The sequence below is a fragment of the Dryobates pubescens genome, chromosome 1, assembly GCF_014839835.1.
Source record: "Dryobates pubescens isolate bDryPub1 chromosome 1, bDryPub1.pri, whole genome shotgun sequence".
Lineage (NCBI taxonomy): Eukaryota > Metazoa > Chordata > Aves > Piciformes > Picidae > Dryobates > Dryobates pubescens.
The window spans coordinates 64,515,666-64,538,252 of record NC_071612.1 but is presented as its reverse complement, the minus strand read 5'-3'; the positions used below and the strand labels follow the sequence as shown (position 1 = coordinate 64,538,252).

At 53.7% G+C, this 22,587-nt stretch overlaps 1 protein-coding gene across 3 annotated transcripts in view; it reads left to right on the top strand.

The window, feature by feature from the left end:
* The window catches only part of CACNA2D2 (calcium voltage-gated channel auxiliary subunit alpha2delta 2), a 239,611-nt gene that overhangs the window by 188,754 nt on the left and 28,270 nt on the right, over window positions 1–22,587 (top strand). For all 3 annotated transcript variants that reach the window (XM_054167423.1, XM_054167436.1, XM_054167430.1), the window contains 2 exons: window positions 1,874–1,933; window positions 15,650–15,709. In XM_054167423.1, coding sequence (XP_054023398.1) covers window positions 1,874–1,933; window positions 15,650–15,709 — 120 coding nt within the window. The remainder of the gene's footprint in view (window positions 1–1,873; window positions 1,934–15,649; window positions 15,710–22,587) is intronic.

Here is a 22,587-nt window from a genome sequence, read left to right as displayed (position 1 = left end):
GTGACCTCAGAGCCAGCACTCTCCAGGCCCTGGGGAAATAAATTCCCAGGGATGTAGCTGGATTTCATTGCCACGCAAGGGCCTCCTCCAGCATCCCAGATGTCCACTGGGCCAAGGAGTTCTGCTTCATTCTCAGATTTGTGATTCACAGCCTGAGAGCCGTGTGGTAACTCTGGGAACCTTATGCACCTCTGTGGTGCTGCCCAAGTGGTGATTTAGGGTAGTGGCTTGGCCCAGAATGCAATTCCTTCTCCTCCTCCCCTGCCAACACAGGGGGCTGAAGACAGCCAGGGCTCCCCACCACCCTCACGCTCCGGCTGGCAGCAACAGTTGCATGGATCAGCGTGTGTCCTATCCCACTGGGGGATGCAGGCAGTGCAGCTGCACCTGCCCAAGGCACATCTTCGCTTGATGCTCTCTCACTAACTCATTAGGGAGCCTTCCTGGGCTAACACAGCCTCAGTGGCCTCATGGCCAATTAACCTCACACAAATTAACCGCTCAGCACCCCGAGCTGAGACCTCTGTGGCATGGTGCATTCCCCAGGAGCCTTGTAAAGCTGACAGATGGGGGAGAGGGCAGGTTGTGCCAGGTGCTGCCAGGCTGTGGAGATGAACCCTGCATACCTGCAAGTAGTGAGGGTGCCCAGCACCCAAGGGTCTGGGTGGCCCTTAGCTCTGCAGGCTGGCTTCCTCCAGCTGGGCTTTGGTGCTGATCAGGCTTTACAACTATGGCAGGCAGCTGCCCACACCCCTGGGGGCTGCTCAAGGGATAAAGGTCTGTGACACTTCTTTTGCTCTTGGTTTGATTTGCTTAGTGATGCAGAGCGGATCCTGTTGGAAAGCCTGGAACTCTTGCTCTGTCTGTCCCTTTTGCTCCAGTAAAGGCTAGGTTGCAGTTTCTTTCCAGCACTGCCAGTACCCTAGGTACTGCCAGTCTTCAGCCCTGCCCTGCTGTACCATTGGTGCTGGTGAGGCCTCTCATGGCTGACACAAAACCCAGCTGAGCATTTCCCCATCTTGCTCCTGGTGAGCCCTGGTTCCTCTGGCTAGCCCAGCACAGGCAGCAACATGCCATTGCTGCCTCCAGAGCCACCAGGACAGAGACACTTACGTCTCCTTTGAAGCCTCATGTGCTTTAGTGGGAGAAGATTGTGCTTGCCTCAGCCTTGGGTAAGACCTCTTCAGGCAGGCAGCTCAGCCCTGGGAGCTCCCTTTGCAAGCAGCCCCTGCAGGCAGAGCTGCTGCCTCGTGGCTGGTTCCTCTCCCACTCACCAGCTCCTGGGAGCGCTGGTGTGTTCCCAAGGGGCTCAGTGCCACTGAGCCAATGTCCCTAGGCATGTGGCAGGGTGAAAGAGGACACAGGAACATGAGAGGGTTAATCTAGGTGGGCAGAGCTATGCACCTCTGGGCTCCCACACTGGGGCATTTTGAAGGGGTTTGGAAACATTTTTGAAGGGTCTGCCCTGCCCTGCAGAGAGCTGGGGCCATCAGCACAGGGACCTGGATTCAGCCTTTGCCCAGTGCCACAAATGAGAGCCTGCCCAGCTCTGGTGGCAATGCCTGCAGTCACCTTGTGGCAATAGCTCAGCCTGGGTTGAGATCAAATAGTAGCAGTCCCTCTGCTTGCCTGGGAAGGGGGTTCAGAAAGACCAGCTCATCATGCCCATGATGTTTTTCTCCAGGCATTGCTACACACAGTCCCTCCTCCTGTACCCAAACCTGCATAGCAGATGGGTGGAAGGATCCTGGCAGACCCCCCAAAGAGAGGGACGGTGGGCCCTGGGGCAGCACCCATGGTCCTGGGTTGATGTGAGCCATGCCTGGCTTCTCTTGCTTCCTTTGGACTCACTTCTCTCCCGTTTGCTTTGCAGAGACTTGCCAATGCAGCAGAGAAGTTCCAGAAGGCTCACCACTGGCAGGACAACATCCGGGTAAGGCTCTGCGTGCCCCAGCTGCTTCCACCCCCTTCCTTCCTGGACCTTGGCCTCTGTGGAGGCACCACACTTGGGGATGACTCCTGCCATCAAGTTCCTCATCCCATCCCATCCCTTGGCTCTTCCTTCCTTCCTTGCCTGTGCTCTCAGCTTCTCTCGAGTGCCCACTGGCCATGCCATGCTGCTTGGCATGCAGGTGGCCGCAGCACCACTGCCTGCCAGCGCTAAAGAGAGCAAATGAAACGATTTGGAGCTCGTTTCCAGCCTCGCCTCTGCCTGCATACACTGCAAGGAGAAGGCAGGAGGTGAAGGTTGAGCTGGTGGCTCAGTGCTGAGGGTTTGGGGGCTGCTGCAGTGAGCAGCAGGCAACAGATTTGGTGCCAAGCAGGGCCTTGTGCAGGGCGCTGGTCACGCACTGGCTTGTGTGTGGCACTGACAGAGGCTGGCGAGGGGTGCTGTTGGGGGCTGCTTCTGGAGGAAGGAGCAGTCTGGGCTGGGAGAGGGAAGATGCAAGTTTAATGATTGCATTTGACTTTGTAATTCTGGCAGTGATAGCACGCAGTGGGAACCTGAAGGGTTCTGCCTGGAAATGCTCTCAAATTATAAGAGTAATACAAAAGGAAGGAATGTCTGTTTGCCTTCCAGTGCAAACCAAGGCTGCAGCATCAAACACTCCTGAGCCACCCAGCCCCTTCCTCTGGGTTGGACAGATGCTGCCCGGCCCCAGGGAACCCCCTGCAGTGCCAAGGGGACAGCCCCACTGTTAGGCCTGGAGGATATTTCTGCAACTGCAAATTCCTCAGGGAGGACAGGAGTTGAAAACACGGAGCCACATCCTGCTCCTGCAGACCCTATTGCCATTGGCAGTGTTCACCAGGGTTTGACACAGAGAGGAAGAGGCAGGAGGAGTAAAAGAGAAGGCAAAAGTGTCAAGCTGTTTGACTTTCGTTCATTATGTAGCCAACATGGGGTGGATGCTTGTAGCCAACTCTCATCCCAGCAGGAGCTGTGTCTCATAGGTACCCAAGAGGCTGAGCTGGCATGGCCCTTCCCTTCATGTGCAGAAGGAGCCTTGCTAAGGAGAGGTGAGGTGTCCCTGCCAACCCTCCCATCCAGTAGACAGCTGTCACCAGCACCCACGGTCACCAAGACCTTTCTGTGTGAGTGTGCTGCTGATTTAGTGTCACCTCTTTGCAGGAGACTGGTGGAGGGGGCATTAGAAGGAGAACAAGGTTTTGTGTGGACATAAAGCTGATGCCAACACCAGTGCCTCACCAACACTTCTGCTGCAGGCTCAGGGCTCCTGGGAAAGGCCAGGAGCAGAGCCAAGGGACCACAGGCATCTCTCATAGCTGGTTCAATCTGTGTGTCTGTCCTCTGGGATCAGGAATCCTGGGGCAGCCGATCCCCAAGCAGGACCCAAAGTTTGGCCGCAGGCACCCAGGGGGCATCATGGTGGTCCCAGGCACAATGTTCTGGGCTAGTACCCAGGGATAGATGCCCTGTGGCTAGGGCATGGGCAGGGAGGACAAAACTGGAGCAAGGTCTTCTCTGTGTTCTGCACTAGTCCTTGGTGTTTCTGCTTATCCCTGCAGATGCAGGGATGGGCAGCTGCCACAACATGGAGTCTCCTGCAACAGGGCACCTCCACAGGCCCCCCTCAAAAATTAGAATAGAATAGAATAGAATAGAATGGAATAGACCAGGTTGGAAGAGCCCTTCAAGATCATCACATCCAACCCATTATCCAACGCCATCTAATCAACTAAACCAAAGAGCTCCCTCTCCATCTAGACCTGATTGCCTTAAACTGTGGGGTGGATAGCAGTCAGGATATAAAACATGCCAGGAATGGCTGTGGCACTGGGGAGCTCTTGGCTCATGTTGCCATTCATGGCACAAACCTTTCAGAAATCCACTTTCATAGAAAAAATATTTTTAATAGCACTGTTTGCAACCACTTAATCAAAGTAATTAGGAGCGAGTCACCCAGAAACAATGTGCAGCCATGCATCACTGCAGAGCTCACTGCAGCTTTATCAGGACAGCCCAGACACAGATGGATCAAGTGATGGACTGGCCCAGCTTGTCTTGCAGCACCTGGGGTGCTCTGCCCCAGCAGGCAGCCCTACCCGCCCAGCCCTGCTTCCCCAGCCCTGCCTGCATCAGCCTTGGTTTCTCTGGAGACTTTCAAAACCCACACCTGGATGCATTCCTGTGCAGACTACCCTAAGTGACCCTGCTTTGGCAGAGGGGTTGTACCCGATGATCTCTTGAAGTCCCTTCCAACCTCTAATGTACTGTGATAGGCAGAGCAGAGGCACTAAAGGGCTGCTGCTGCCGCCAGGGCTGAGCCTCCTGCTGCCCTTCATCTGTAAAATGGCAGGGCACGATCAGACCGGAATGCCAGCACCAGTGGCACTGGCTCGGTCGCTGGCAGGGGCAGCGGGCCGGGAAGGCAGCAGCGCAGCGTTCCCAGCTCCTCCTCCCTTCTCCGCCAGCCGCTCGTTCGTTCTGGCCGCAGCTCTGCCCTGCTCGCCCAGCATGCCGCGTCCCCGCCTGGCGCGCAGCGGATGACAGATTGCACTAGCGCCGTGATTTCCGCCTTGCCATCCGAAGGTGCCGGCAGATGCTGAGTGTTTGCGCTGCATTAGTGCTAATGGCAGCCCCATTAAACCTCGCTGCAGATGGGTTGCTATGGAAGTCCGGGGGAAAATGAAATGGAAACAGGAGCCTGAGCGGCTGGGAGGCGGCTGCCAGCAGTCGCTCACGGCCCGTCTCTGCAGGGGAAGGCTCTTTTTTATCCCTTTTGTGTGCTGCTCCCAGCTGCATGCCAGCCATGCTGGCCTTTCTGAAGAGGCTGAGCTCAGCTCGCACCTCAGGGGGCTTTGCAAAGCACCTCCCTGTTCCCAAAATGTCCCCTTCTGCCCCATGCAGTCCTGTGCCCTAGCCATGCTCCTTATTCTTGCCCACTATCAGGCTTCCCACGTCTCCCAACTGTGCCCTACATGTCCCCAGAGCTATCCTGGACACCAGAACACCTTCCATTGCCAAAAGCAGTCTTGTCCCCAAGGTCACCCATGCAGTGACACCTGGGGCATCCTTCACATTGTCCCTCCAGTTCATTTCACCCCACGTCTGTGGGGCAGCTTGGGGTGACGCAGTGGGTAGGGACAAGAGAGATGTCAGAGCAGGTTGCAATGTGGAGTCATTGTATCACCCTGGGTGATTTGGAGCCGGGAGAGGCTGTGCCTTTCCCCATTTGCTCAGTGAGGCTCTCCAGGGATGCACATTCACTGGCTGAGCCCTGGAAAGGTCACAGCTGGGTCCCAATGCTGCAGGGTGGGCTGCCATCACAGGGCACTGGGACCACCAGCACTGCTAGGATGAGAGACTGCAAAAAGCTCCCAGTTTACAGTGGCCTGGCCCACAACTTTTGCCAGTAAGAAGTTTCTGGCCTCCAAGCTTGTAGCCTGGACTCTGCAGGGGATCTGGGTGCAGCAGCTGAGACAAACTGGCTCCACTCTATGCAGAGCCATGGGGGTCAGTCCCTCGAAGCGCATCACGGCTGTCCCCCTGCTCTGGATGTCTGCAGGCTTTTGCTCCAGCGGTGGCAGCAGTGCTGAACCCCCTGTGCAGACCATTACCAGCAGCACATGGAGGTTTCAGGGCTGCCACACGCACTGCAATGCTGTTTGCCAGGTTTTTATCCTCTGCTTGCCACCCTGCTCAGGTGAGAGACATGCAAAATGTACCTATGAAAATGCTGGAAAGTCACACAGAGGTTTGCTGCCATCTTTAGTATCCATCCTTGCTGACAAACTGCCGTGCTGCCCATTGGGTGTCTCAGCCTGCTCCATGTTTCTCCATCTCCTCTCTGCCTGTGTGCTGCACTTTCTTCCAGGGTTTTACAGTGCCTTAGGTTCTCTTCCAGACCTTCAGCCTTGTCTGAGCACCTTCAGTGGGGACTTGGGTGCCCTGCATGCCGCAGGGATGCTTGCTGACCAGGGGGTGTCTAAGGCGCAGGTCTGTGCCACCAGCCATGAAATGCATCCCAGGGCATCATCATCACTGCGTGTTGGTCTTCTGGGGCTGCTGGATTTACTTGGCCCTTTAAGGGCCACTCTGATAGTGCAGAGCCATCCCTGCCTTTATGTGTGCTTGGCAGGCTTATATAAATTGCCTTTAAAAGTTGACTTCTTTATAAGCCATTTTCTGCTTCATAAAATGTTTATTACTCTTGTTTTTCTCCCAGTTCTTCTTCCTTGCTGCATTTTCCATTGGTACCCTGGGAAGCTCCCCTCAGCCTCCACCTGCTGTCCCCCATCTCCCACCTATCCCCACTTGTCCAGGGAGGACAGGGCTGTTTGAAGGGTAGAGCCTAGCAGGCCCTTTTGTTATACATTGAGCTGCAGGTGCAAGATCTGCTGGGGACAGGGTTTAACTGGTAGGCACAGCACTGGAGGCCTTGGGATGCAGCAGCATGCATGGAGGCGGCAGCAAGAGCATGGGCACTGGGCAGCCCCATGCCACTGCCTACATCCATAACCCCTGCCTGCAAGTTTGCCAGCAAATAACAAAGCCCAGATAATTTCAAGCTCCATTAGAAGTGAAACTCTGGAGAAAACAGGATCGCTGTTTGCCAAATGGGGAAGGACAGGAGGAATAACAGAGAGTTCACAGTATCACAGTATTACAGTATCACCAAGGTTGGAAGAGACCTTGAGGATCATCGAGTCCAACCTGACACCACAAACCCCATGACTAGACCATGGCACCAAGTGCCACGTCTAATCTCCTCTTGAAGACCTCGAGGGATGGTGACTCCACCACCTCCCTGGGCAGCACATTCCAATGACGAACGACTCACTCGGTGAAGAACTTTCTCCTCACCTCGAGCCTAAACTTCCCCTGGCACAGCTTGAGACTGTGTCCCCTTGTTCTGGTGCTGGTTGCCTGGGAGAGGAAACCAACCCCTTCCTGGCTACAACCACCTTTCAGGTAGTTGTAGAGGGCAATGAGGTCACCCCTGAGCCTCCTCTTCTCCAGGCTAAACAATCCCAGCTCCCTCAGCCTCTCCTCATAGGGCTTGTGCTCATGTGCTCAAGGGCTTTCGCTGCTGGTCACCCAGGAAAGGTGAGGGATAGAATAGAATAGAATAGAATAGAATAGAATAGAATAGAATAGAATAGAATAGAATAGAATAGAATAGACCAGGTTGGAAGAGACCTTCAAGATCATCATGTCCAGCCTATTATCCAACACCACCTAAGCAAGCACCCTATCAAGTCTCCTCCTAAACACCTCCAGTGATGGTGACGCCACCACCTTCCCGGGCAGCCCATTTCAATGGCCAATCACTCTCTCTGTATAGAACTTCTTCCTAACCTCCAGCCTAAACCTCCCCTGGCACAGCCTGAGACTGTGTCCTCTTGTTCTGGTGCTGGTTGCCTAGGAGAAGAGAACAACCTCCGCGTGTCTACGACCTCCCTTCAGGTGGTTGTAGAGAGCAGTATGGTCTGCTCTGAGCCTCCTCTTCTCCAGGCTAAGCAACCCCAGCTCCCTCAGCCTCTCCTCATAGGGCTTGTGTTCCAAACCCCTCACCAACTTTGGATAAAGCACGGGGATGTAGTGGCACAGCTCAATGTCCCTTTGCGGTTGCGCAGCCCTGGGTGCAGCATCCCTCTGGGTGCAGGACCCTGCCAACCGGCTGCTCCGTCTGGCATCCCCATGGTGCATCCAGCATGAGTTTGCGGCGGGAGCAGTGGCTGTGCCACACCGTACGTGGGCAGCAGCAGCTGCTCCTGTGGGTTTGCCACGGCGATGCAGGCAGGGCTTTGTGTTCAAAGCTGCGTTGGAAGGGCGAGCGCCAGCTGCCTTATCCCCCTTTCATTTCTCTCCTCCTTTAATTACAGTTCCTACTTATCGGCCAAGAACAGAAAGATCGGCGCCGTAACCTTGCACTTGCCCTTGTAGAAGGTTTACCTAAAAAGTTAGAGAATAAAATCAAATACTCTAATTTGCAGTCGTCTTGCCGTTTCAAACCCAGTTTTCATTACAGCACAGAAAGTGCATTGAAGCTGTGTTTATAACCCCCTTTTAGATAACAAATCACATTTTCTTTTGGCTGGCGAGTGTGTAGAATTGATATTTTTTTCCCTCAGTTTAATGGGTTTGTGTGTTCAGGAATGATCTCCATCAGCCCAGAGTCTTTATTGTGTTTGATATAATGTCAGCTTTCATTACGCTCGGAGAATTACTGTGTTAAAGCACCAACCTTGCTGTAGAGCCGGTCTGGCCAAAGAGCAGAACAAGAGAATCATTCACAAAACCCCTGTGTCCCTGCCATTCCCTCTTGAAAGCCAAGCATGGGGCTCCCCTCACCCCACCCCAGTCTGCGAGATGACCAAACCACCCAGTGCCGTGGGTGTGACAGTTCGGTGTGGACGCTGCTAGCTTTCCTCCTAGTGCTCCTGTCGTGGTTTAGGAGACCAATTCTCCCACCACAGGCAAAAATAATGACTCAGACAGACAGATTGCAAAACATGGTGGAAAGTTTAAATGGAAAAACAAACCACCAAAAAAAAATCCAACCATGAAAGTTTTACAGAGAACCACAACAAAAAGTGGCTCAGTTGATAGTGCATAAGACCCTTCATGGGAAGGTCATGAGTTCAAGCCTGCAGTGGGCAGCAGTGTCCTCCCTACTCTAGTCATGAGGTCTGTGGTGACAGGTTGGACTTGATGATCTTTGAGGTCTCTTCCAACCTTAGTGATACTGAATACTGAAAAGAGAGAGAGATCCCAAAAAACATACCCAACAATGTCCCATCCCCACCTGGGGGTACACCCAACACCCCCTGCCAAACCCCGGGCTCTTTCTCCCCAGCCCAGCCCCTGGCAGGCCCAAGGGAGGCAGCCCAGCCATTTCACCTAGGCAGCAGCAGGGGACGAAAGAGGAAGTAGGGACCCTGCGTGAGTGTGAGGAGCAGAGAATTACGGGTGAAATACCTGCTTTCCTGGGACCACCCAGCGGGCTCGACCCTTTTGGGACCTCCCAGGTGTGGTCTGTGCAGTGGCATCCGGGCCAGCACCCAGCCTAAACCACCACAACTCCCATTCCATCTCATTGCTGGTAGGGCAGGCAGTCCCTGGCATACACTGGCTTGGCACAGGTAGAGGTGGCCTGGCCTCGTCTGAGGCAGCCTCGAAGGAGCAGGGACAGGCAGGAGACACTGTGTGAAGAATAGCTGGTGAGGCATGATCACAGTATCACAGTATCACAGTATAACTAAGGTTGGAAGAGACCCCAAGGATCATCAAGTCCAACCTGTCCCAGCAGACCTCACGACTAGACCATGGCACCAAGTGCCACGTCCAATCTCCCCTTGAACACCTCCAGGGACGGTGACTCCACCACCTCCCTGGGCAGCACATCCCAATGACGAACGACTCGCTCAGTGAAGAACTTTCTCCTCACCTCGAGTCTAAACCTCCCCTGGCACAGCTTGAGACTGTGTCCTCTTGTTCTGGTGCTGGTTGCCTGGGAGAAGAGACCAACCCCTTCCTGTCTACAACCACCTTTCAGGTAGTTGTAGAGGGCAATGAGGTCTCCCCTGATCCTTCTCTTCTCCAGGCTAAACAACCCCAGCTCCCTCAGTCTCTCCTCACAGGGCTGTGCTCAAGGCCTCTCCCCAGCCTTGTTGCCCTTCTCTGGACACCTTCAGGTGTCTCGATGTCCTTCTTAAACTGAGGAGCCCAGATCTGGACACAGGACTCAAGGTGTGGCCTAACCAATGCAGAGTACAGGGGCACAATGACCTCCCTGCTCCTGCTGGCCACACTATTCCTAATACAGGCCAGGATGCCATTGGCCCTCTTGGCCACCTGGGCACACTGCTGGCTCATGTTTAGGCGGCTGTCAATCAGCACCCCCAGGTCCCTCTCTGTTTGACAGCTCTCCAGCCACTCTGACCCCAGCCTGTAGCTCTGCATGGGGTTGCCGTGGCCAAAGTGCAGCCCCTGGCACTTGGACTTGTTAAATGCCATCCCATTGGCCTCTGCCCATCTGTCCAGTCGGTCGAGGTCCCTCTGCAGAGCCTTTCTGCCCTCTAACTGACCAACATCTGTTCCCAACTTGGTGTCATCTGCAAACTTGCTGATGACTGACTCACCCCCCTCATCCATATCATCAGTGAAGATGTTAAAGAGGATGGGGCCCAGCACTGATCCCTGGGGGACGCCACTGGTGCCTGGCTGCCAGCTGGATGTGGCACCATTCACCACCACTCTCTGGGCTCGGCCCTCCATCCAGTTCCTAACCCAGCACAGAGTGTTGCTGTCCAAACCACGAGCTGATCAGATGAAACATCTTCTCAGGGAGATGAAAAAACTGTTGACGAGTCACTTAAGTATTTCCCCAGCTCTGCCAGAGAGGCAGGAGGAGGAAACTGGATTTTTTTATTTAAAAAAAAAGACACCAAGGCAGATTATGCTGCCTGCTTCCACCTGTCCTGGGAAGTGCATACAGCCTGTGCTGCTGGATGGCATGTGAGGGAACTGGCATGGTGAGGGCTGCAGGAGAGCCATGGTCCTCACCAGGCCAGTCCTGAGTCCATCCAACAGGCCATGGTGGCTGGGGCTAACCATGAATATTTTCCTCTTCCTGGCAACTGGGTAATAGTTCATCATAGAATCATAGGATCATAGAATCAATAAGGTTGGCAAAGACCTCAAAGATCATCAAGTCCAACCTGTCACCACAGACCTCATGACGGCTAAACCATGGCACCAAGTGCCACGTCCAATCCCCTCTTGAACACCCCCAGGGATGGTGACTCCACCACCTCCCTGGGCAGCCCATTCCAATGGCTAATGACTCTCTCTGTGAAGGAATTATCATGATGCACATGGACAAGCATAGCTCCAGCCCAGTGGAAATAAAAGGTTCAGCCCTTACCAACTGCTGCCAGGTTCTTCCCTGATGCCCAGAGCCAGGCATGGCTGTGATTGCAGGTAGGAATTTCTCCTGGAAATCCATCTGGTCCACTTGGGAGCCTGTTCCTGGTCATGGCCCTCACTCCACCCCGTGGCAGCTCTTGCAGAAACACTTTCTTTTGCCTTGTTACACAGCCCAGAAGGCTGCTGTGCTTATGGCAGAGCTGGGACACCTTGGGATGATCACTCATCTGAGTGAGACCTCCATCCCCAGGTACCAACTGGGAAAAACTGTCTGACACAGACCCATCCCCTGGCACTCCCACTCCTCTTGACTCAGGTGGGCTTGGCTAGAGTGATGCTGGTGGGAGCCCTGCTCACCCCCTGCCACCATCCAGCCTTAATGCAGAGGCAAGCTGTGGGTCCTGCTGGCCCAGTGGGAGCTGTGTGACACGCTGCAGGCTATCCCCCATATGAAAGGTGCAACTACAAGCAAAATCTGTTGCTATTTCTCTGTGTTTCATGGTTCAGAAATGGGAAGAACTCCCTAAACATTCACTGCCCATTGTAAGTGCAGATGGCAGAAGAAAGATGGATTTGTGAGCAGAGCCACCAGTGCTGTTCTTGCCACCTGGTTTGTCCCCATGCTGTGGGCTGCAATGCTGGCCCTGCCACTGGCCCCATCCAGCGCTGTCCAGGAAGCAGACAGGTGCTGGCTTGAGATCCAGCTTGTCTTCCCTACCATGCTCCATGTTCCTCCTAACTGCCTGGAAGGCAAACAACTGCAGGACTTGGTTCTTCCAGAGACCATTAAATCTTGAAAGATATTTCCTGACTACAGGGGTCACCATGCCGCTTGGAGAAATGAAACCTGCAGCCAGAGAGCAGAGATGGACAAAAATCAGTGCAGTGCAGCAGGAGTTACCTGCAAAATTGTCTTGAGGAGCCACAGCATCCCCAGGGCATGCAGTCAGCAGGGTGACCCCTTGCAAGATGACAGAGAATGATCCTGCAGATGGCAACAGATCTGAGAGAGAAGGATTAGCCAGCTCAGTTGATCCTATATGAAGTTACAGGGGGAGAGCAAGCTTCAAGCCCCTCTGCTGTGTCCCTGCTGGCTGTATGCTCAGGCTGGACAGACTGGAGCAAGGAGCTGATGTGCCATTGACAGCCCCTTCCAAGACTTTTTCAGGCCAGTGGCAGCTGTTTGTGTGATGTGATTTATTTGCTACCTCAGACCACTGACTCAGAGGATTGGGCCAGTACCCCTCTGTCCTGACATTGCTGGGCTGCAGTGAGATAGCAGAGCACTGACTTTTCTAGTGTTATTTTTAGGTGCTGCAATTGGTTCAGGTGAAAAAAAATTCATTTGAGTGCTCTTGGAGAAGGCTGTGTGGGAGTGGCAAGGAGGAGTGCCCCTCAGTGCCCACCTCAGACCCCTTGTCTCCCTCCTTGTCACAGGCTTTGACTCAAACATGGTCTACCAGCACCTGGTCAGGCAGCACCCATGACAAAGCATAGTCCTCCCTTGGGCTGCAGGCAAGGCTCCAGCTTGCAGCTGTCCAGAAGCCCACACCCTGGTTTCATTAATTCGGTTTTTTCCTTGGAGTTTTGGTGTAAAATCGGCAGAGGAGTGGAGCACAGGGGTACTGGGGAGGGATCAATGGGGACAAGCAATCTGGAGTCCCTTGGGAAGACTCTGGCACTCAGCAGCCCTGGAACCTTGTCCAGGAGGTCCCACCTGGTGGCTGCCTGCTGACACCAGCCACAAGGGTTTGGTGCAGACATCGTGGCTGCTTGGTTGCTTTGCTACAAAAGCCTGGGTGATGGCTTCAGTGACATCTGAAGTTTACTCTGTGGTGGCACTTACCTCCCAAGGTCATTTCATCTTGCACTGAGGGTTCAGGAGACTTGAAGTGCCCTTGTACTTGGTGCTTGGCGGTATGGTTTAGGGGTGAACCTTGTAGAGTTACCAGTTGGATTTGGTGATCCTAAGGGTCTTTTCCAACCTGAATATGTATGTGATTTCTGTGATTTCTCCACTAGTGACTCGACAGGTGGAGTGCCATCGTGCAGGGGCCACTTGGCAGTTAGGGTGCAGAAGAATGGGCAGCAGTTCACATGTCACCAAGGGACAGCTGCCCAGCTCTGCCTCCACTTCTGCAACAACCGGGGAGTGTTTTTTGCAGGCTTATTTGCAAGAGACAGGGACAGTGTTTTGCTCTGTAATCCCTCCACATCTTCACCCCCTTGTTTTCTTTATTGGTGTTTATTCTGAAAGGCTCTAGAAATACCGGTGCTATTTACACAGACAGGGTGCTGGGTTTAAGGTGGACTGGAGAAGTAGTAAGATAGGATTACATGGAGAAGGCAAGTGTGGTTTAAAAAAACCAATATTAGGGACAGCCAATTGCAGGACCTCATGCTGCCTCTCAGGAGAATCCCAGAATCTCTCTAGGGCATCTCTGAGGTCTCTGTCCCTCCTTCCTGGAATAAATTCCCACCAGCTCCACCAGCCTCTAAATGCCAAGGACAGAGATGCTCTGCCCGGACCCATGGGCTCCCTTGGAGCCCACAAACCACCCCCAGCATCAGCAGGGTTGTGGCAAGGAGAGCAGAGCCTGGCATCAGAGCACATCATGAAGCCAGGGCTATGGTAACACGGGCTGTTCCACATGTGCCATCTCATGTGTGCTAACCTGAGCCATGGCATGGAGCAGCACCAGGATCTCACCCTGCATTTCCTGGGGTTGTCATGGCTTGAAAAAGTACATTGCAAGGGCTCTGTGATCCCTGGGGAAAGTGGTAGGAGAAATGTCCTTCAAGGTGTTCTGCTACCCATGCCATGCCATGCTGTGGGCACGGTGGAGCAGGTAAAAGCAGGAGCAGGTCATTACTCCTTTCCCCTCGCCCACTGCGGAGGTTTGGGAGGGGATTTGAGCCTTTTGGAAGAGCGGATGGAAGATGAATAACAAAGCACCTTCTGGATGGCTGTTGTTAGTCACACTCACTTCTGATTAAAGATCATTAAACATGAAATTAGCTCATTTCTGTTACGGGTCTCCCGGGGGTTCCTTTAATTAGGAAGTGCAGATGGCCACGGACCCGGGGAGGGGCAGCACCGGCGAGGGCAGGGCCATGCGTGGGGCGGGGAGCAGTGCTGGGAGGACACCCGGGGACGAATTAATTATTTTTTTTTCCTTTCCTTGTTGTTATAAACCCCTCAGCATTTCACAACAAATCACTGATAATTAATAAGTACATTCCCTTAATGACTAGGCTTTTTAATAGCAGAAATTGGAAGATGCTGCGTTGATTTTTGGTGGTTGGTTGTTGTTTTTGTTTTTTTCACTTTCCACTCTCGGTGCTGCCTCATTGCCGTGGTTAGAGCCCCAGTTCCAAAGCAGGGACTGGCCCTTCTGCCCAGGAGGATGCTGAAACTGCCCTTTGCACTCCCCATCCCAGGGAGACATTGGCCACACAGCCTGCTAGGGGCCCCCTGTCACCACTGCCCCAGAGAGAGCAGTATCCCCACTCCAGTGGCTTTCCCGCATCTTAGCAGTCTTGCATCTTAGCAACCTGGAAAAGCAACAGCAGCAAACTGCTCTGGGAGGCAGGTTTGTGCCTAGAGGATCACACCAAGGAAGGGTCAGTGACTGCCAGCTCCCAGTAAGTCCAGGACAGTGGAGCAGGTGGCGCTGGCTGCCCGGTGAGGTGCTCAGCTCTGCTGGTCCCTTTCTCCATGAGTGGGCTGGGCTGGAAGTCATTGTGCCACCGGTATGAATCCATGGCTGGGCTGTGCATCGCACTGCCGCTGGCCGCAGAACGAGCCTGTGGCCAGGCTGGGTGCTGCAGAGGCAGCAGGAGAGGAGCGGGTAGGGGCACAGCAGCGCCGTTAGGCTTTTGTTGGGATTTCAGTTGGGGACCCAGATCACTTTCCTCATTAAATAACAACAGCAACAATCTTCCCACAGCGCTGCCGGGCGCCGGAGGGGGGAGGCTGGCTTGTGCAGCAGCTGCTGGAGTGGCAGACATGTCAGAGCTGTGACGGCTGCCGGGGCTCTGCCTCCCGCTCACGTCCCAGCACGCAGAGAAGAGTCTCCGAGTGCCCTTTAATTACCCCTTCTGATGGCACACGAAACGCTGTTGTGACAGCATTGCTGCTCCCCCAATTGCCTCTTTAGGAATTTTATCAGCTGCTTCGCGTCCTGACACGTGGGGAAGAGGAATCTGAGCAGATCTTTCTGCCTAAATAGGCTCTAAATACCCCAAATTAATGACGTGCGTTTCTAGGCGGGAGTGAGGACTCTCTTCTCCCTGTGTCTGGAGCACATGGAGAGCTCTGCCAGCTGCGGGGACGCTGCTTGCCACGCTGCCTGTGCCCAGTTCTCCTGCAGCTCCCAATTCTTGCAACAGGACCAAAGCACCCTCAGTGCCGGCACATGGTGACGCCTTGCACCCGCTGTCAGTGCAGAGGCCACAGTCACACTAGTGGCACTGTCATGGGGCTGTTTGGCTGTGGCAGAGGCTGTGCATGGCCCTGTGCTGCTGCAGCTCCGTGGCAGCCATGAGTGAAGTGCAGCAGGTGACAGATGGTCCTTGGAGGGTGGACAAGGAGGATGCAGGGTCCCAACCATGTCCCAGGGACAGCATAGGGTGGGCAGAGTTTGGTCCTCAGTGATGTGGTGACTGCCAGCAACGTGGTAAAGGGGAGGGGAGGGACCCCTCTGGCAACCCCATCCCTGCCCATCACTCAACTCTCCCTTTTCTCTGCAGGAGGAAGACATTGAGTACTATGACTCGAAGGCGGACACCGAATACGTGAGTAGTGAATATGTGAGTATTGACTACTTGAGTATTGTCCTTCTGGAAACACTGGCACAGTCATCACCCTGGCCCACCACTGGGCCCCTTGCCCCTGCCAGCCCCATACAGGGAGGGCATGGCACAGGATTTGTTACAACTGGCATAACAAGACCGCAGTGGACAGTGGGTGCCCAGTACTCAGCCACGTCCCCTCCCCAGCCAAGCTGTGGTGGCATCTGTCCACACTTACTGTCCCTGGCAGCAGGCAGGTGGGGAGGTCGCTGCACTGCCTGGAAAAGTTTCTAAAATTAAAGCTGGCATCTGAAATTCAAATGAAGAGCAAACCTTTAATTAGAGACTGAATCTAATTCTCTGCCCCCCTCCCGGCACAGCCGTCCTGTGATTTCTGGCAATCAGTGCTTTAAATACAGCCCCAACAGCTCTGCTCTCCCAGCGCTCCCCAGGGGGCTGGCATTTGCCAGCTCCTCTGTGCAGTGACGGTAACGGTGATGGCACTCAGGTGCTGCGCCAGGGGTGCAGGGCACTCTGACAGCAATGCCTGCTTCCCCATGGCACCCTGCTCTGCTGGCTGTCACCTGGCTCCTATGGTGTCCTATGCCATGGGATCCTTCCGAGGCAGGGGCACACTGGGTAGAGATGCCCTCAGTTCAGAGATGCTGGGGTGTTGTGATGTCCTGAGAGCGGGGTGAGAACTCTGAGGAGAGCAAGGTAGGAGTCTGGGGGCAGTCTCAAGCAGCACCTGTACCCCAGAACAGGTCCTTGCCTTGAGGCAGAGCTGGCAGCAGATGTGCCATTGGGAACGGTACTGCAGCGGGAGGGAAAGAATGGGAGTACCAAGTGTTGGCAGAAAATCACTTGCAAACCACATGGCTTCATCTGAAAACAGCACATCAGTGACCCTGTGAACCTGCAGAAGGTGCCATGCAGAAGGAAGGGGAAAATCTGAGTTTGATGGAGTCCCACCAGCTTGGTCAACATGTCCTGCATTGAGCTTTGGCTCTTCTCTCACCCCACCTTGGAGGTGATGCCCCAGGGCAGCACTGGGGGCAGAGTGGAAGAGAGGATGCATGCCCTCATAGCAGACTTACTGTCAAACCTGCAGTGCCATTGACCCCAGGTGGTGACAGCAGGACTCCTTGGCAGGGGAAGTTGGAGCCAAGGAGAGTCTGGGAGATGGAAGTGAAAAGTCAGGCAGATAATGTGACCAAAGGTGAGGGTGCTTGCTCTCTTGTGCAGGTCTCCCTGCTCAGGGCCCCACTCATTCGGAGCAGGGAATGTCTCCTGTCCCTCCCCAGTGTGGGCGAAGCTGCCGAAGGAGGGAGGGCAGGACCCTGCTCTCCAGGGCCACTCCAGAGAGGACAGAGCTAATGGCCTTAAAATGCATTAAAGAGGATTTTGTATAGAAGCAGAGGAAAAACTGGCTGGCTGTGGAGGCAGGAGGAGACAGCCTGGGGAGCTCCCTGCCCAGGGGAGTGAGGTACAGGACTGATGCATCCATCGGGCAGGGCAGGGCTTTTGCTGTCATTGCTGTGGCACAGGGGACAGGGGAGCTGGACATCCCCATGCCCAGTGTCAGCAGCAGGATCTGAGCTGGCATCTCCTGGCTGGCTGTCAGCTTTGGGATTAGCCATTTCTGCAAGTGAGGAGAGCATCCCAGGTCACATTAGACAGGATTAGGAAACAGGAGGCATCTCAACCTCAGAGCTGGGCTCACCAAGCCCTCTGGCACTCAGGGCACCATGGAGAAACCGGGCACTGCAATGTGGCACTATGTCCCCAAGGACCCCAGTCCCTGGCCCTTCCTTAGGGAAGGTGACATGTCATGGAGGAGGAACAGCCCTGCAAATTCATTGGCCACACTGACTTCAGTCCTCTGGAGAAAGAGCCAGCAAAACTAGGGGTGTCCTACTGCTGAGGCTTGTGGGTTTGGCAAGGCAGGCACTTCCCTATCAGTGCTGTTGCTGCTTCCTGGTGAGATCCCATTAAATTTAATTCCAGCAAAAATAATGGAGAGAAAAGAAGGTGATGCTGAAATAAAAAAGGAAGGAGATGACACCAGAAGGCTTGAATGGAGCTAAATAGTGCTCTTTCCATCTTTTCTTTATTTAGCTTCATTTTTTATATTTAAATTGAGCAGGATCTAGCTGAAATGGAGTTAGTTCTGATGGACAATGCCTATTCAACCTAACTGGGGCTTATTCACGAGCCTTATGCCAGCTTTAACTACACTGAGAAAGAAATGAGCTTCCTATTCATTTTGCTTGTACCTCAGCTCCACTATCTTCCTAAACAGATTTTGGATTTCCAAGTGGTTTTGAATAAGTGGGAACATCAGAAAATTTTCCTGGGGGTCCCCAAAGCTCACAAAATGTTTGCAAAATCAAATTTTTCAGCATTCCCTACCAGCAAGGGCTATGGGGTTTATCTGGGGAGAAGTGTTCCAACCAGCAGATGCCCTCAGTTGGGTGTCACAGGCAGAATGCAGAAATAAAGCAATTTTCCATCTTCAGTGCTGCATTTGTGGCAAAGGATGATGTTTAAGTGACATCTGAAGCCCAAATCCCCTGGGACATGCTGTTTTCCAGTGCAAAGCAGTACAGCTCCATGAAGGTATCCTCACACCAAGATCAGCCCTCTGGCACTCACCCACCTGCTTGAGGTCCCCAGGGAGCAGGGAGAGCAAGGGGTTGTGCCAGCCTCTGGTACAGGGGAGGCAGGGGAGAGCACGGTGCTGGTCCCCTCAACACTCAGCCAGCTTGGGAGATGTGTGGTGAGGAGAGGGAGGAGGGGGGAAAAAAAAAGTCCCTAAATGTCAGCAGCAGATGAAGGGTGTTGGAAAATTTAATCTTCCAACTTTCTCAACTAATGTGACATTTGGATTTCCTCCTGATAAGCTATCAGCCCCAGAAGTTTCCTTCTCTTGCCTTTTTTCTTTCCTTTTTTTATTTTTTTCCCTTCTTCTCTCCTCTGGCTGGTAATTTAAAAATAAATGGTCTAGAAAGATCTCTAAACAGTACCTTTGGCAAAGATTAAAAAAAGCAAAAGGGGATAGGGGAGCAGGCTGGCGGGAGAGACTGATTGTTATTTATAACCTGGGCTGCTATAAAGCAGGAACGTGGCTGCAGAACACACCGGCTCCCTCCCTGGCATTAAATTGCTGTAGCTCAGGAAAAGCCAAGATATTTAAGAAGGAGAAAGGCCCTTTTGCTGCATGGGCTTGGAGTTTCTCAGCCATGTGCCTTGCTGGGAGGGCAGAGGGCAGAACTGCAGCCCTGGGGAGGGGCTCAGCCCCTCAGCTCAGCCCCTCAGCTCAGCCTGCCCAAGAGTTTGCATAGGGCAGTGGTAGGTTTGCAGTTAAGGGAAAAAAAGATCCTTCTGGCTTTGGGGGGAAAGAAAGGGGGGCTGGTGTTTCCTCAGACTCCCCAAACAGGGTGAAATACTTTGTGTGGTTCCACAATCTTTCTGTCTCAGAAGGTGGGAGCAGGCTCCCCCAGGACAGGTTGCTCAGGAAATTGTGTTGTTCAGATCCTAGAATTGGCCCTTTATGGGGGGGGGGGAGGGGGGAAGAAAACAAAAAAAGTCATTTTCTCTGTCAGCAACAACAAAACACCTCTAAAACACCTCTGCTGAGGAGCCCCTGGGTCCCACTGCAAGGCAGTGCTGCCGGGGAGTGCTGTGCCGGGCAGGAAGGCACATAGCCCACCTCCCTGAGCCACAGGTGGTGGTCAAGTACATGCTGTCACCACTCTTCTCCACAGCTTCTGGCATGACCTTAGGCAAATGGTCCTGTGCCCTGGGACTCATTTCCCCCTGCCTGCAGAGGACAGCAACAACCTCCCACCTTCAAGAAGGCTATGAGGCTGGCAGGTGAACTGAGGCACAGATCCCAGTTCTGCTCATTACGAGGAGGAAGCAGAGCATGTTGTCAATATTGTGCTGGCTTTTCTGGGCTTAGCCAAGATGAGTGCCCCTGGGAAATGTAAAAGGATGGGTGGGGATCTTGGTGCGGTGTGGTTTCGATTAGGTGTGTGAGGTGCAGGGATGCTGTTGGGGTGCTGTAGCTCAGGAGCTGTGCTGGTGGTGGGAACACCGGGAGGAGCACTGCGGGGAGGGCTGTGGCTGCCCGGCGTGTCCGGAGCTGCGAACCCCCAGCTGGCATCCCGGAGCGGGCGGCTGTGCCGCAGCAGCCCCGCGTTTGTCATTGGTGCTGCCATTTAAGCAGCCATCATTAGCTGTGATGGCTCGTTCCCATGGAGATGAGCGACGAACAGGCTGTCTGCATCCGCAGGAGCTGTCTGGCCAAGGCATCACTGTTGTGCCAGGTCACATCCCCAGCTCCATCCTCGGCTTCCAACCCCTTCTCTGGTGGGGACCCCTTTATAGTGCTTATGCCCATGGGCAAGCTGCCTCTCCTCACCCAGCCCCAGCCTGGATGCAACGGGGGGCGGGTGCTTGCCGAGAGCATGGCAGCCTCCGGTAAAGCTGTCAGTTGGTGCCACTGGTGCTCACTGGGTGTTGGGACCTCTCTGGGCTGCACTCCCTGTCTGTTATTTTGGGAGACTCAGGAGAAAATGTTGTGACTGGCAAGCCAGCTGCTAAGGCACTGGGGATGGCAAAAGCTCTCGGCGCGCGATGACTTCTCGCTGAAGCAATAAATACGTAAAATATTGATATATTGCCGTGGAGTCGACTCCTAATGGTGTGTGGCAAATAATGTATTCAAGCTGTAGCATCTATTTGTGTTACGCTGTACATACTGCAACAGATAAATAGATGTTTCCAAATGCTTCTGAAATGTAATGATGAGAAATGTTGGGAAATCTGGCTGGGAGCCTGCCGAGATGCTCACAGTTAAGGCAATGGAAATCCAGGAGAATTGGAATCAGCTTTCCCTTTGCTCTAATACAAATTTAATGCAGAATTCTCCCTCCAGCCTTCCCACGGTGGTGCCTTGTAACCCTGACCGAGCACTGAGATGCTCCCATCCCTTCCTGGGCTGGTGACAACTTAGCCTGCCTTCATCTGTGTGGAAATGACCTCATTTCAGGGGCCAAATTCAGCCTGTCTTAAACAAGAATAGCTCAGCTGAGGTCAGGAGATTTATGGATAAAGTATGGCTGTAGCTTGGATAACCTCAGCTCTTTCCACAGGTCTGTTTGCCATATAGGTGTCAGTGGTGCGTGAAGTGTCCTGTGCATAGGTAGCTGTGTGTTTGTCTCCAAGGTCTATACATAGGCCACTCTACAGCTACATGAATGAGAGCAGCAAGACAGCACCTGACCTGGCAGAATACAAATTAGCCCCTCAGAAGTGGGTAATATAACAGAACAATGATCAGTAGAGGAGCAGTAATTATCTACAGTGGTTCCAGCTCTGGTGAAGAGGGGAATAACCACACGGGGAGGGCAAATGGAGAGGGTTGGATTTTCCCAGCTGCAAGCAGTGGCAGGGGCAGTGGATGGACTGGACATAGGCAGGGTGCCCCACCAATTGGAGATGAGGAGGTGAGGAGGTGTCACCTGGACTTTGTTGGGCTCAGGAGAGAAAAAGGTTTCAGTGCCAAAGAAAGTTTTGGTGCTGCAGATGCCCTTGTGGCCGTGTCTTTATCCCAGCTAAAGCCTGTTTTCAGCAGGCACCTCTAAAGCACTGCCTGAAGCTCAGGGAGGTTGGCAGAGGTGAACTCTTGTGTGTGCAACCGCTTCCCCCCTCAGACATGAGACCCACATTGATGGCAGGCTTGAGGCTGGATCCACTCTGGATAGCCCATGGCCTGGCATGCCGCAAGGGTGCCAGCTTTACTGTGACATCACTGCTCCACAGGGGGTCCAGCAGTTGGGTTTCTACCTTTTCTCCAGATTTATATGAAATTGAGGGCATAATCTGGATTTCAATCCTGGTGAGATGGCTCAGGGGATGTGGGGACAGTCCCTGCCCATCTCTTGTGTGACTACTGCTGCTGTAATTGAGTTCAGCATCTTTCTGGGCAGCTGGAGCCCCCACACCAAGATCAGCTCAGCAACATGTTTACACTCACCAGCTATCAGCTGGAATTAATGCCCAAACCTTGCATATCAATCCTGTTATTCTCCCGAGCTGTGGCGAATGGTTTGGCTACTCCTTGCAATGTCAAAGGAATGTCACTGCCTCCGTGGCTGGCCAGAGCTGGTGCAGGGGAGGCGGCATCTTCCTGTGCTGTCTGTGAAGGGGAAACAGAGAGGGGGCCAGGACTGGTTAGCTGCATAGTTTATTTCCCAAGCACATCATTTTCCTATGAGAAAATGATTTTCCTATGGACTTTTCCCATGAGGATTCCAGATCTTTTGTCCCCTGAGTTTTGTCAAGAGGAACCTGGCCAGCAGGACAGCTGATGGAGCCAGCAGTTTGTGCTTGGCCTTTCTTCAGCCGGGGTAGAACGCCAGGGGCACAAAGGGCAGACGCTCCTCTTCCTTCCCACCCTGAACATCTCTCAACTGTCTGCAAACAGGGATGTGGCAGCCCAAAGCCTTCTCCCAGGTTTCTTTTCTCCCAGAAGGATGGTGAAGATGATCTCCCCTGCTCTGTAGCAAAGCCACCCACTTTGTCCCACTTCCCTGCATGGCCCTGCACCTTGGCTGGGACCCTGTTCCCTGCCTGTGGCCACCCAGCAACCCTGCCTGCACGGGTGCCGCAGCCCTGCCCTGCCTTGCTGGAGGGGTTTTATCCCTGGTGCTGTACTGGCAACAGGGCCCTGAGAGGAGAGAGGAGGGCTGGGAAGGTGAGGGAGCATGTTCCAGCAGCAGCAGCAGCAGCAGCAGCAGCAGCAGCAGCAGGGAATTCGCTGTCTCTCCAACATAATTAAATATTGTTTGCATTGCTTATTGACAGAGCGCTAAGCTGCACTCCGTTTT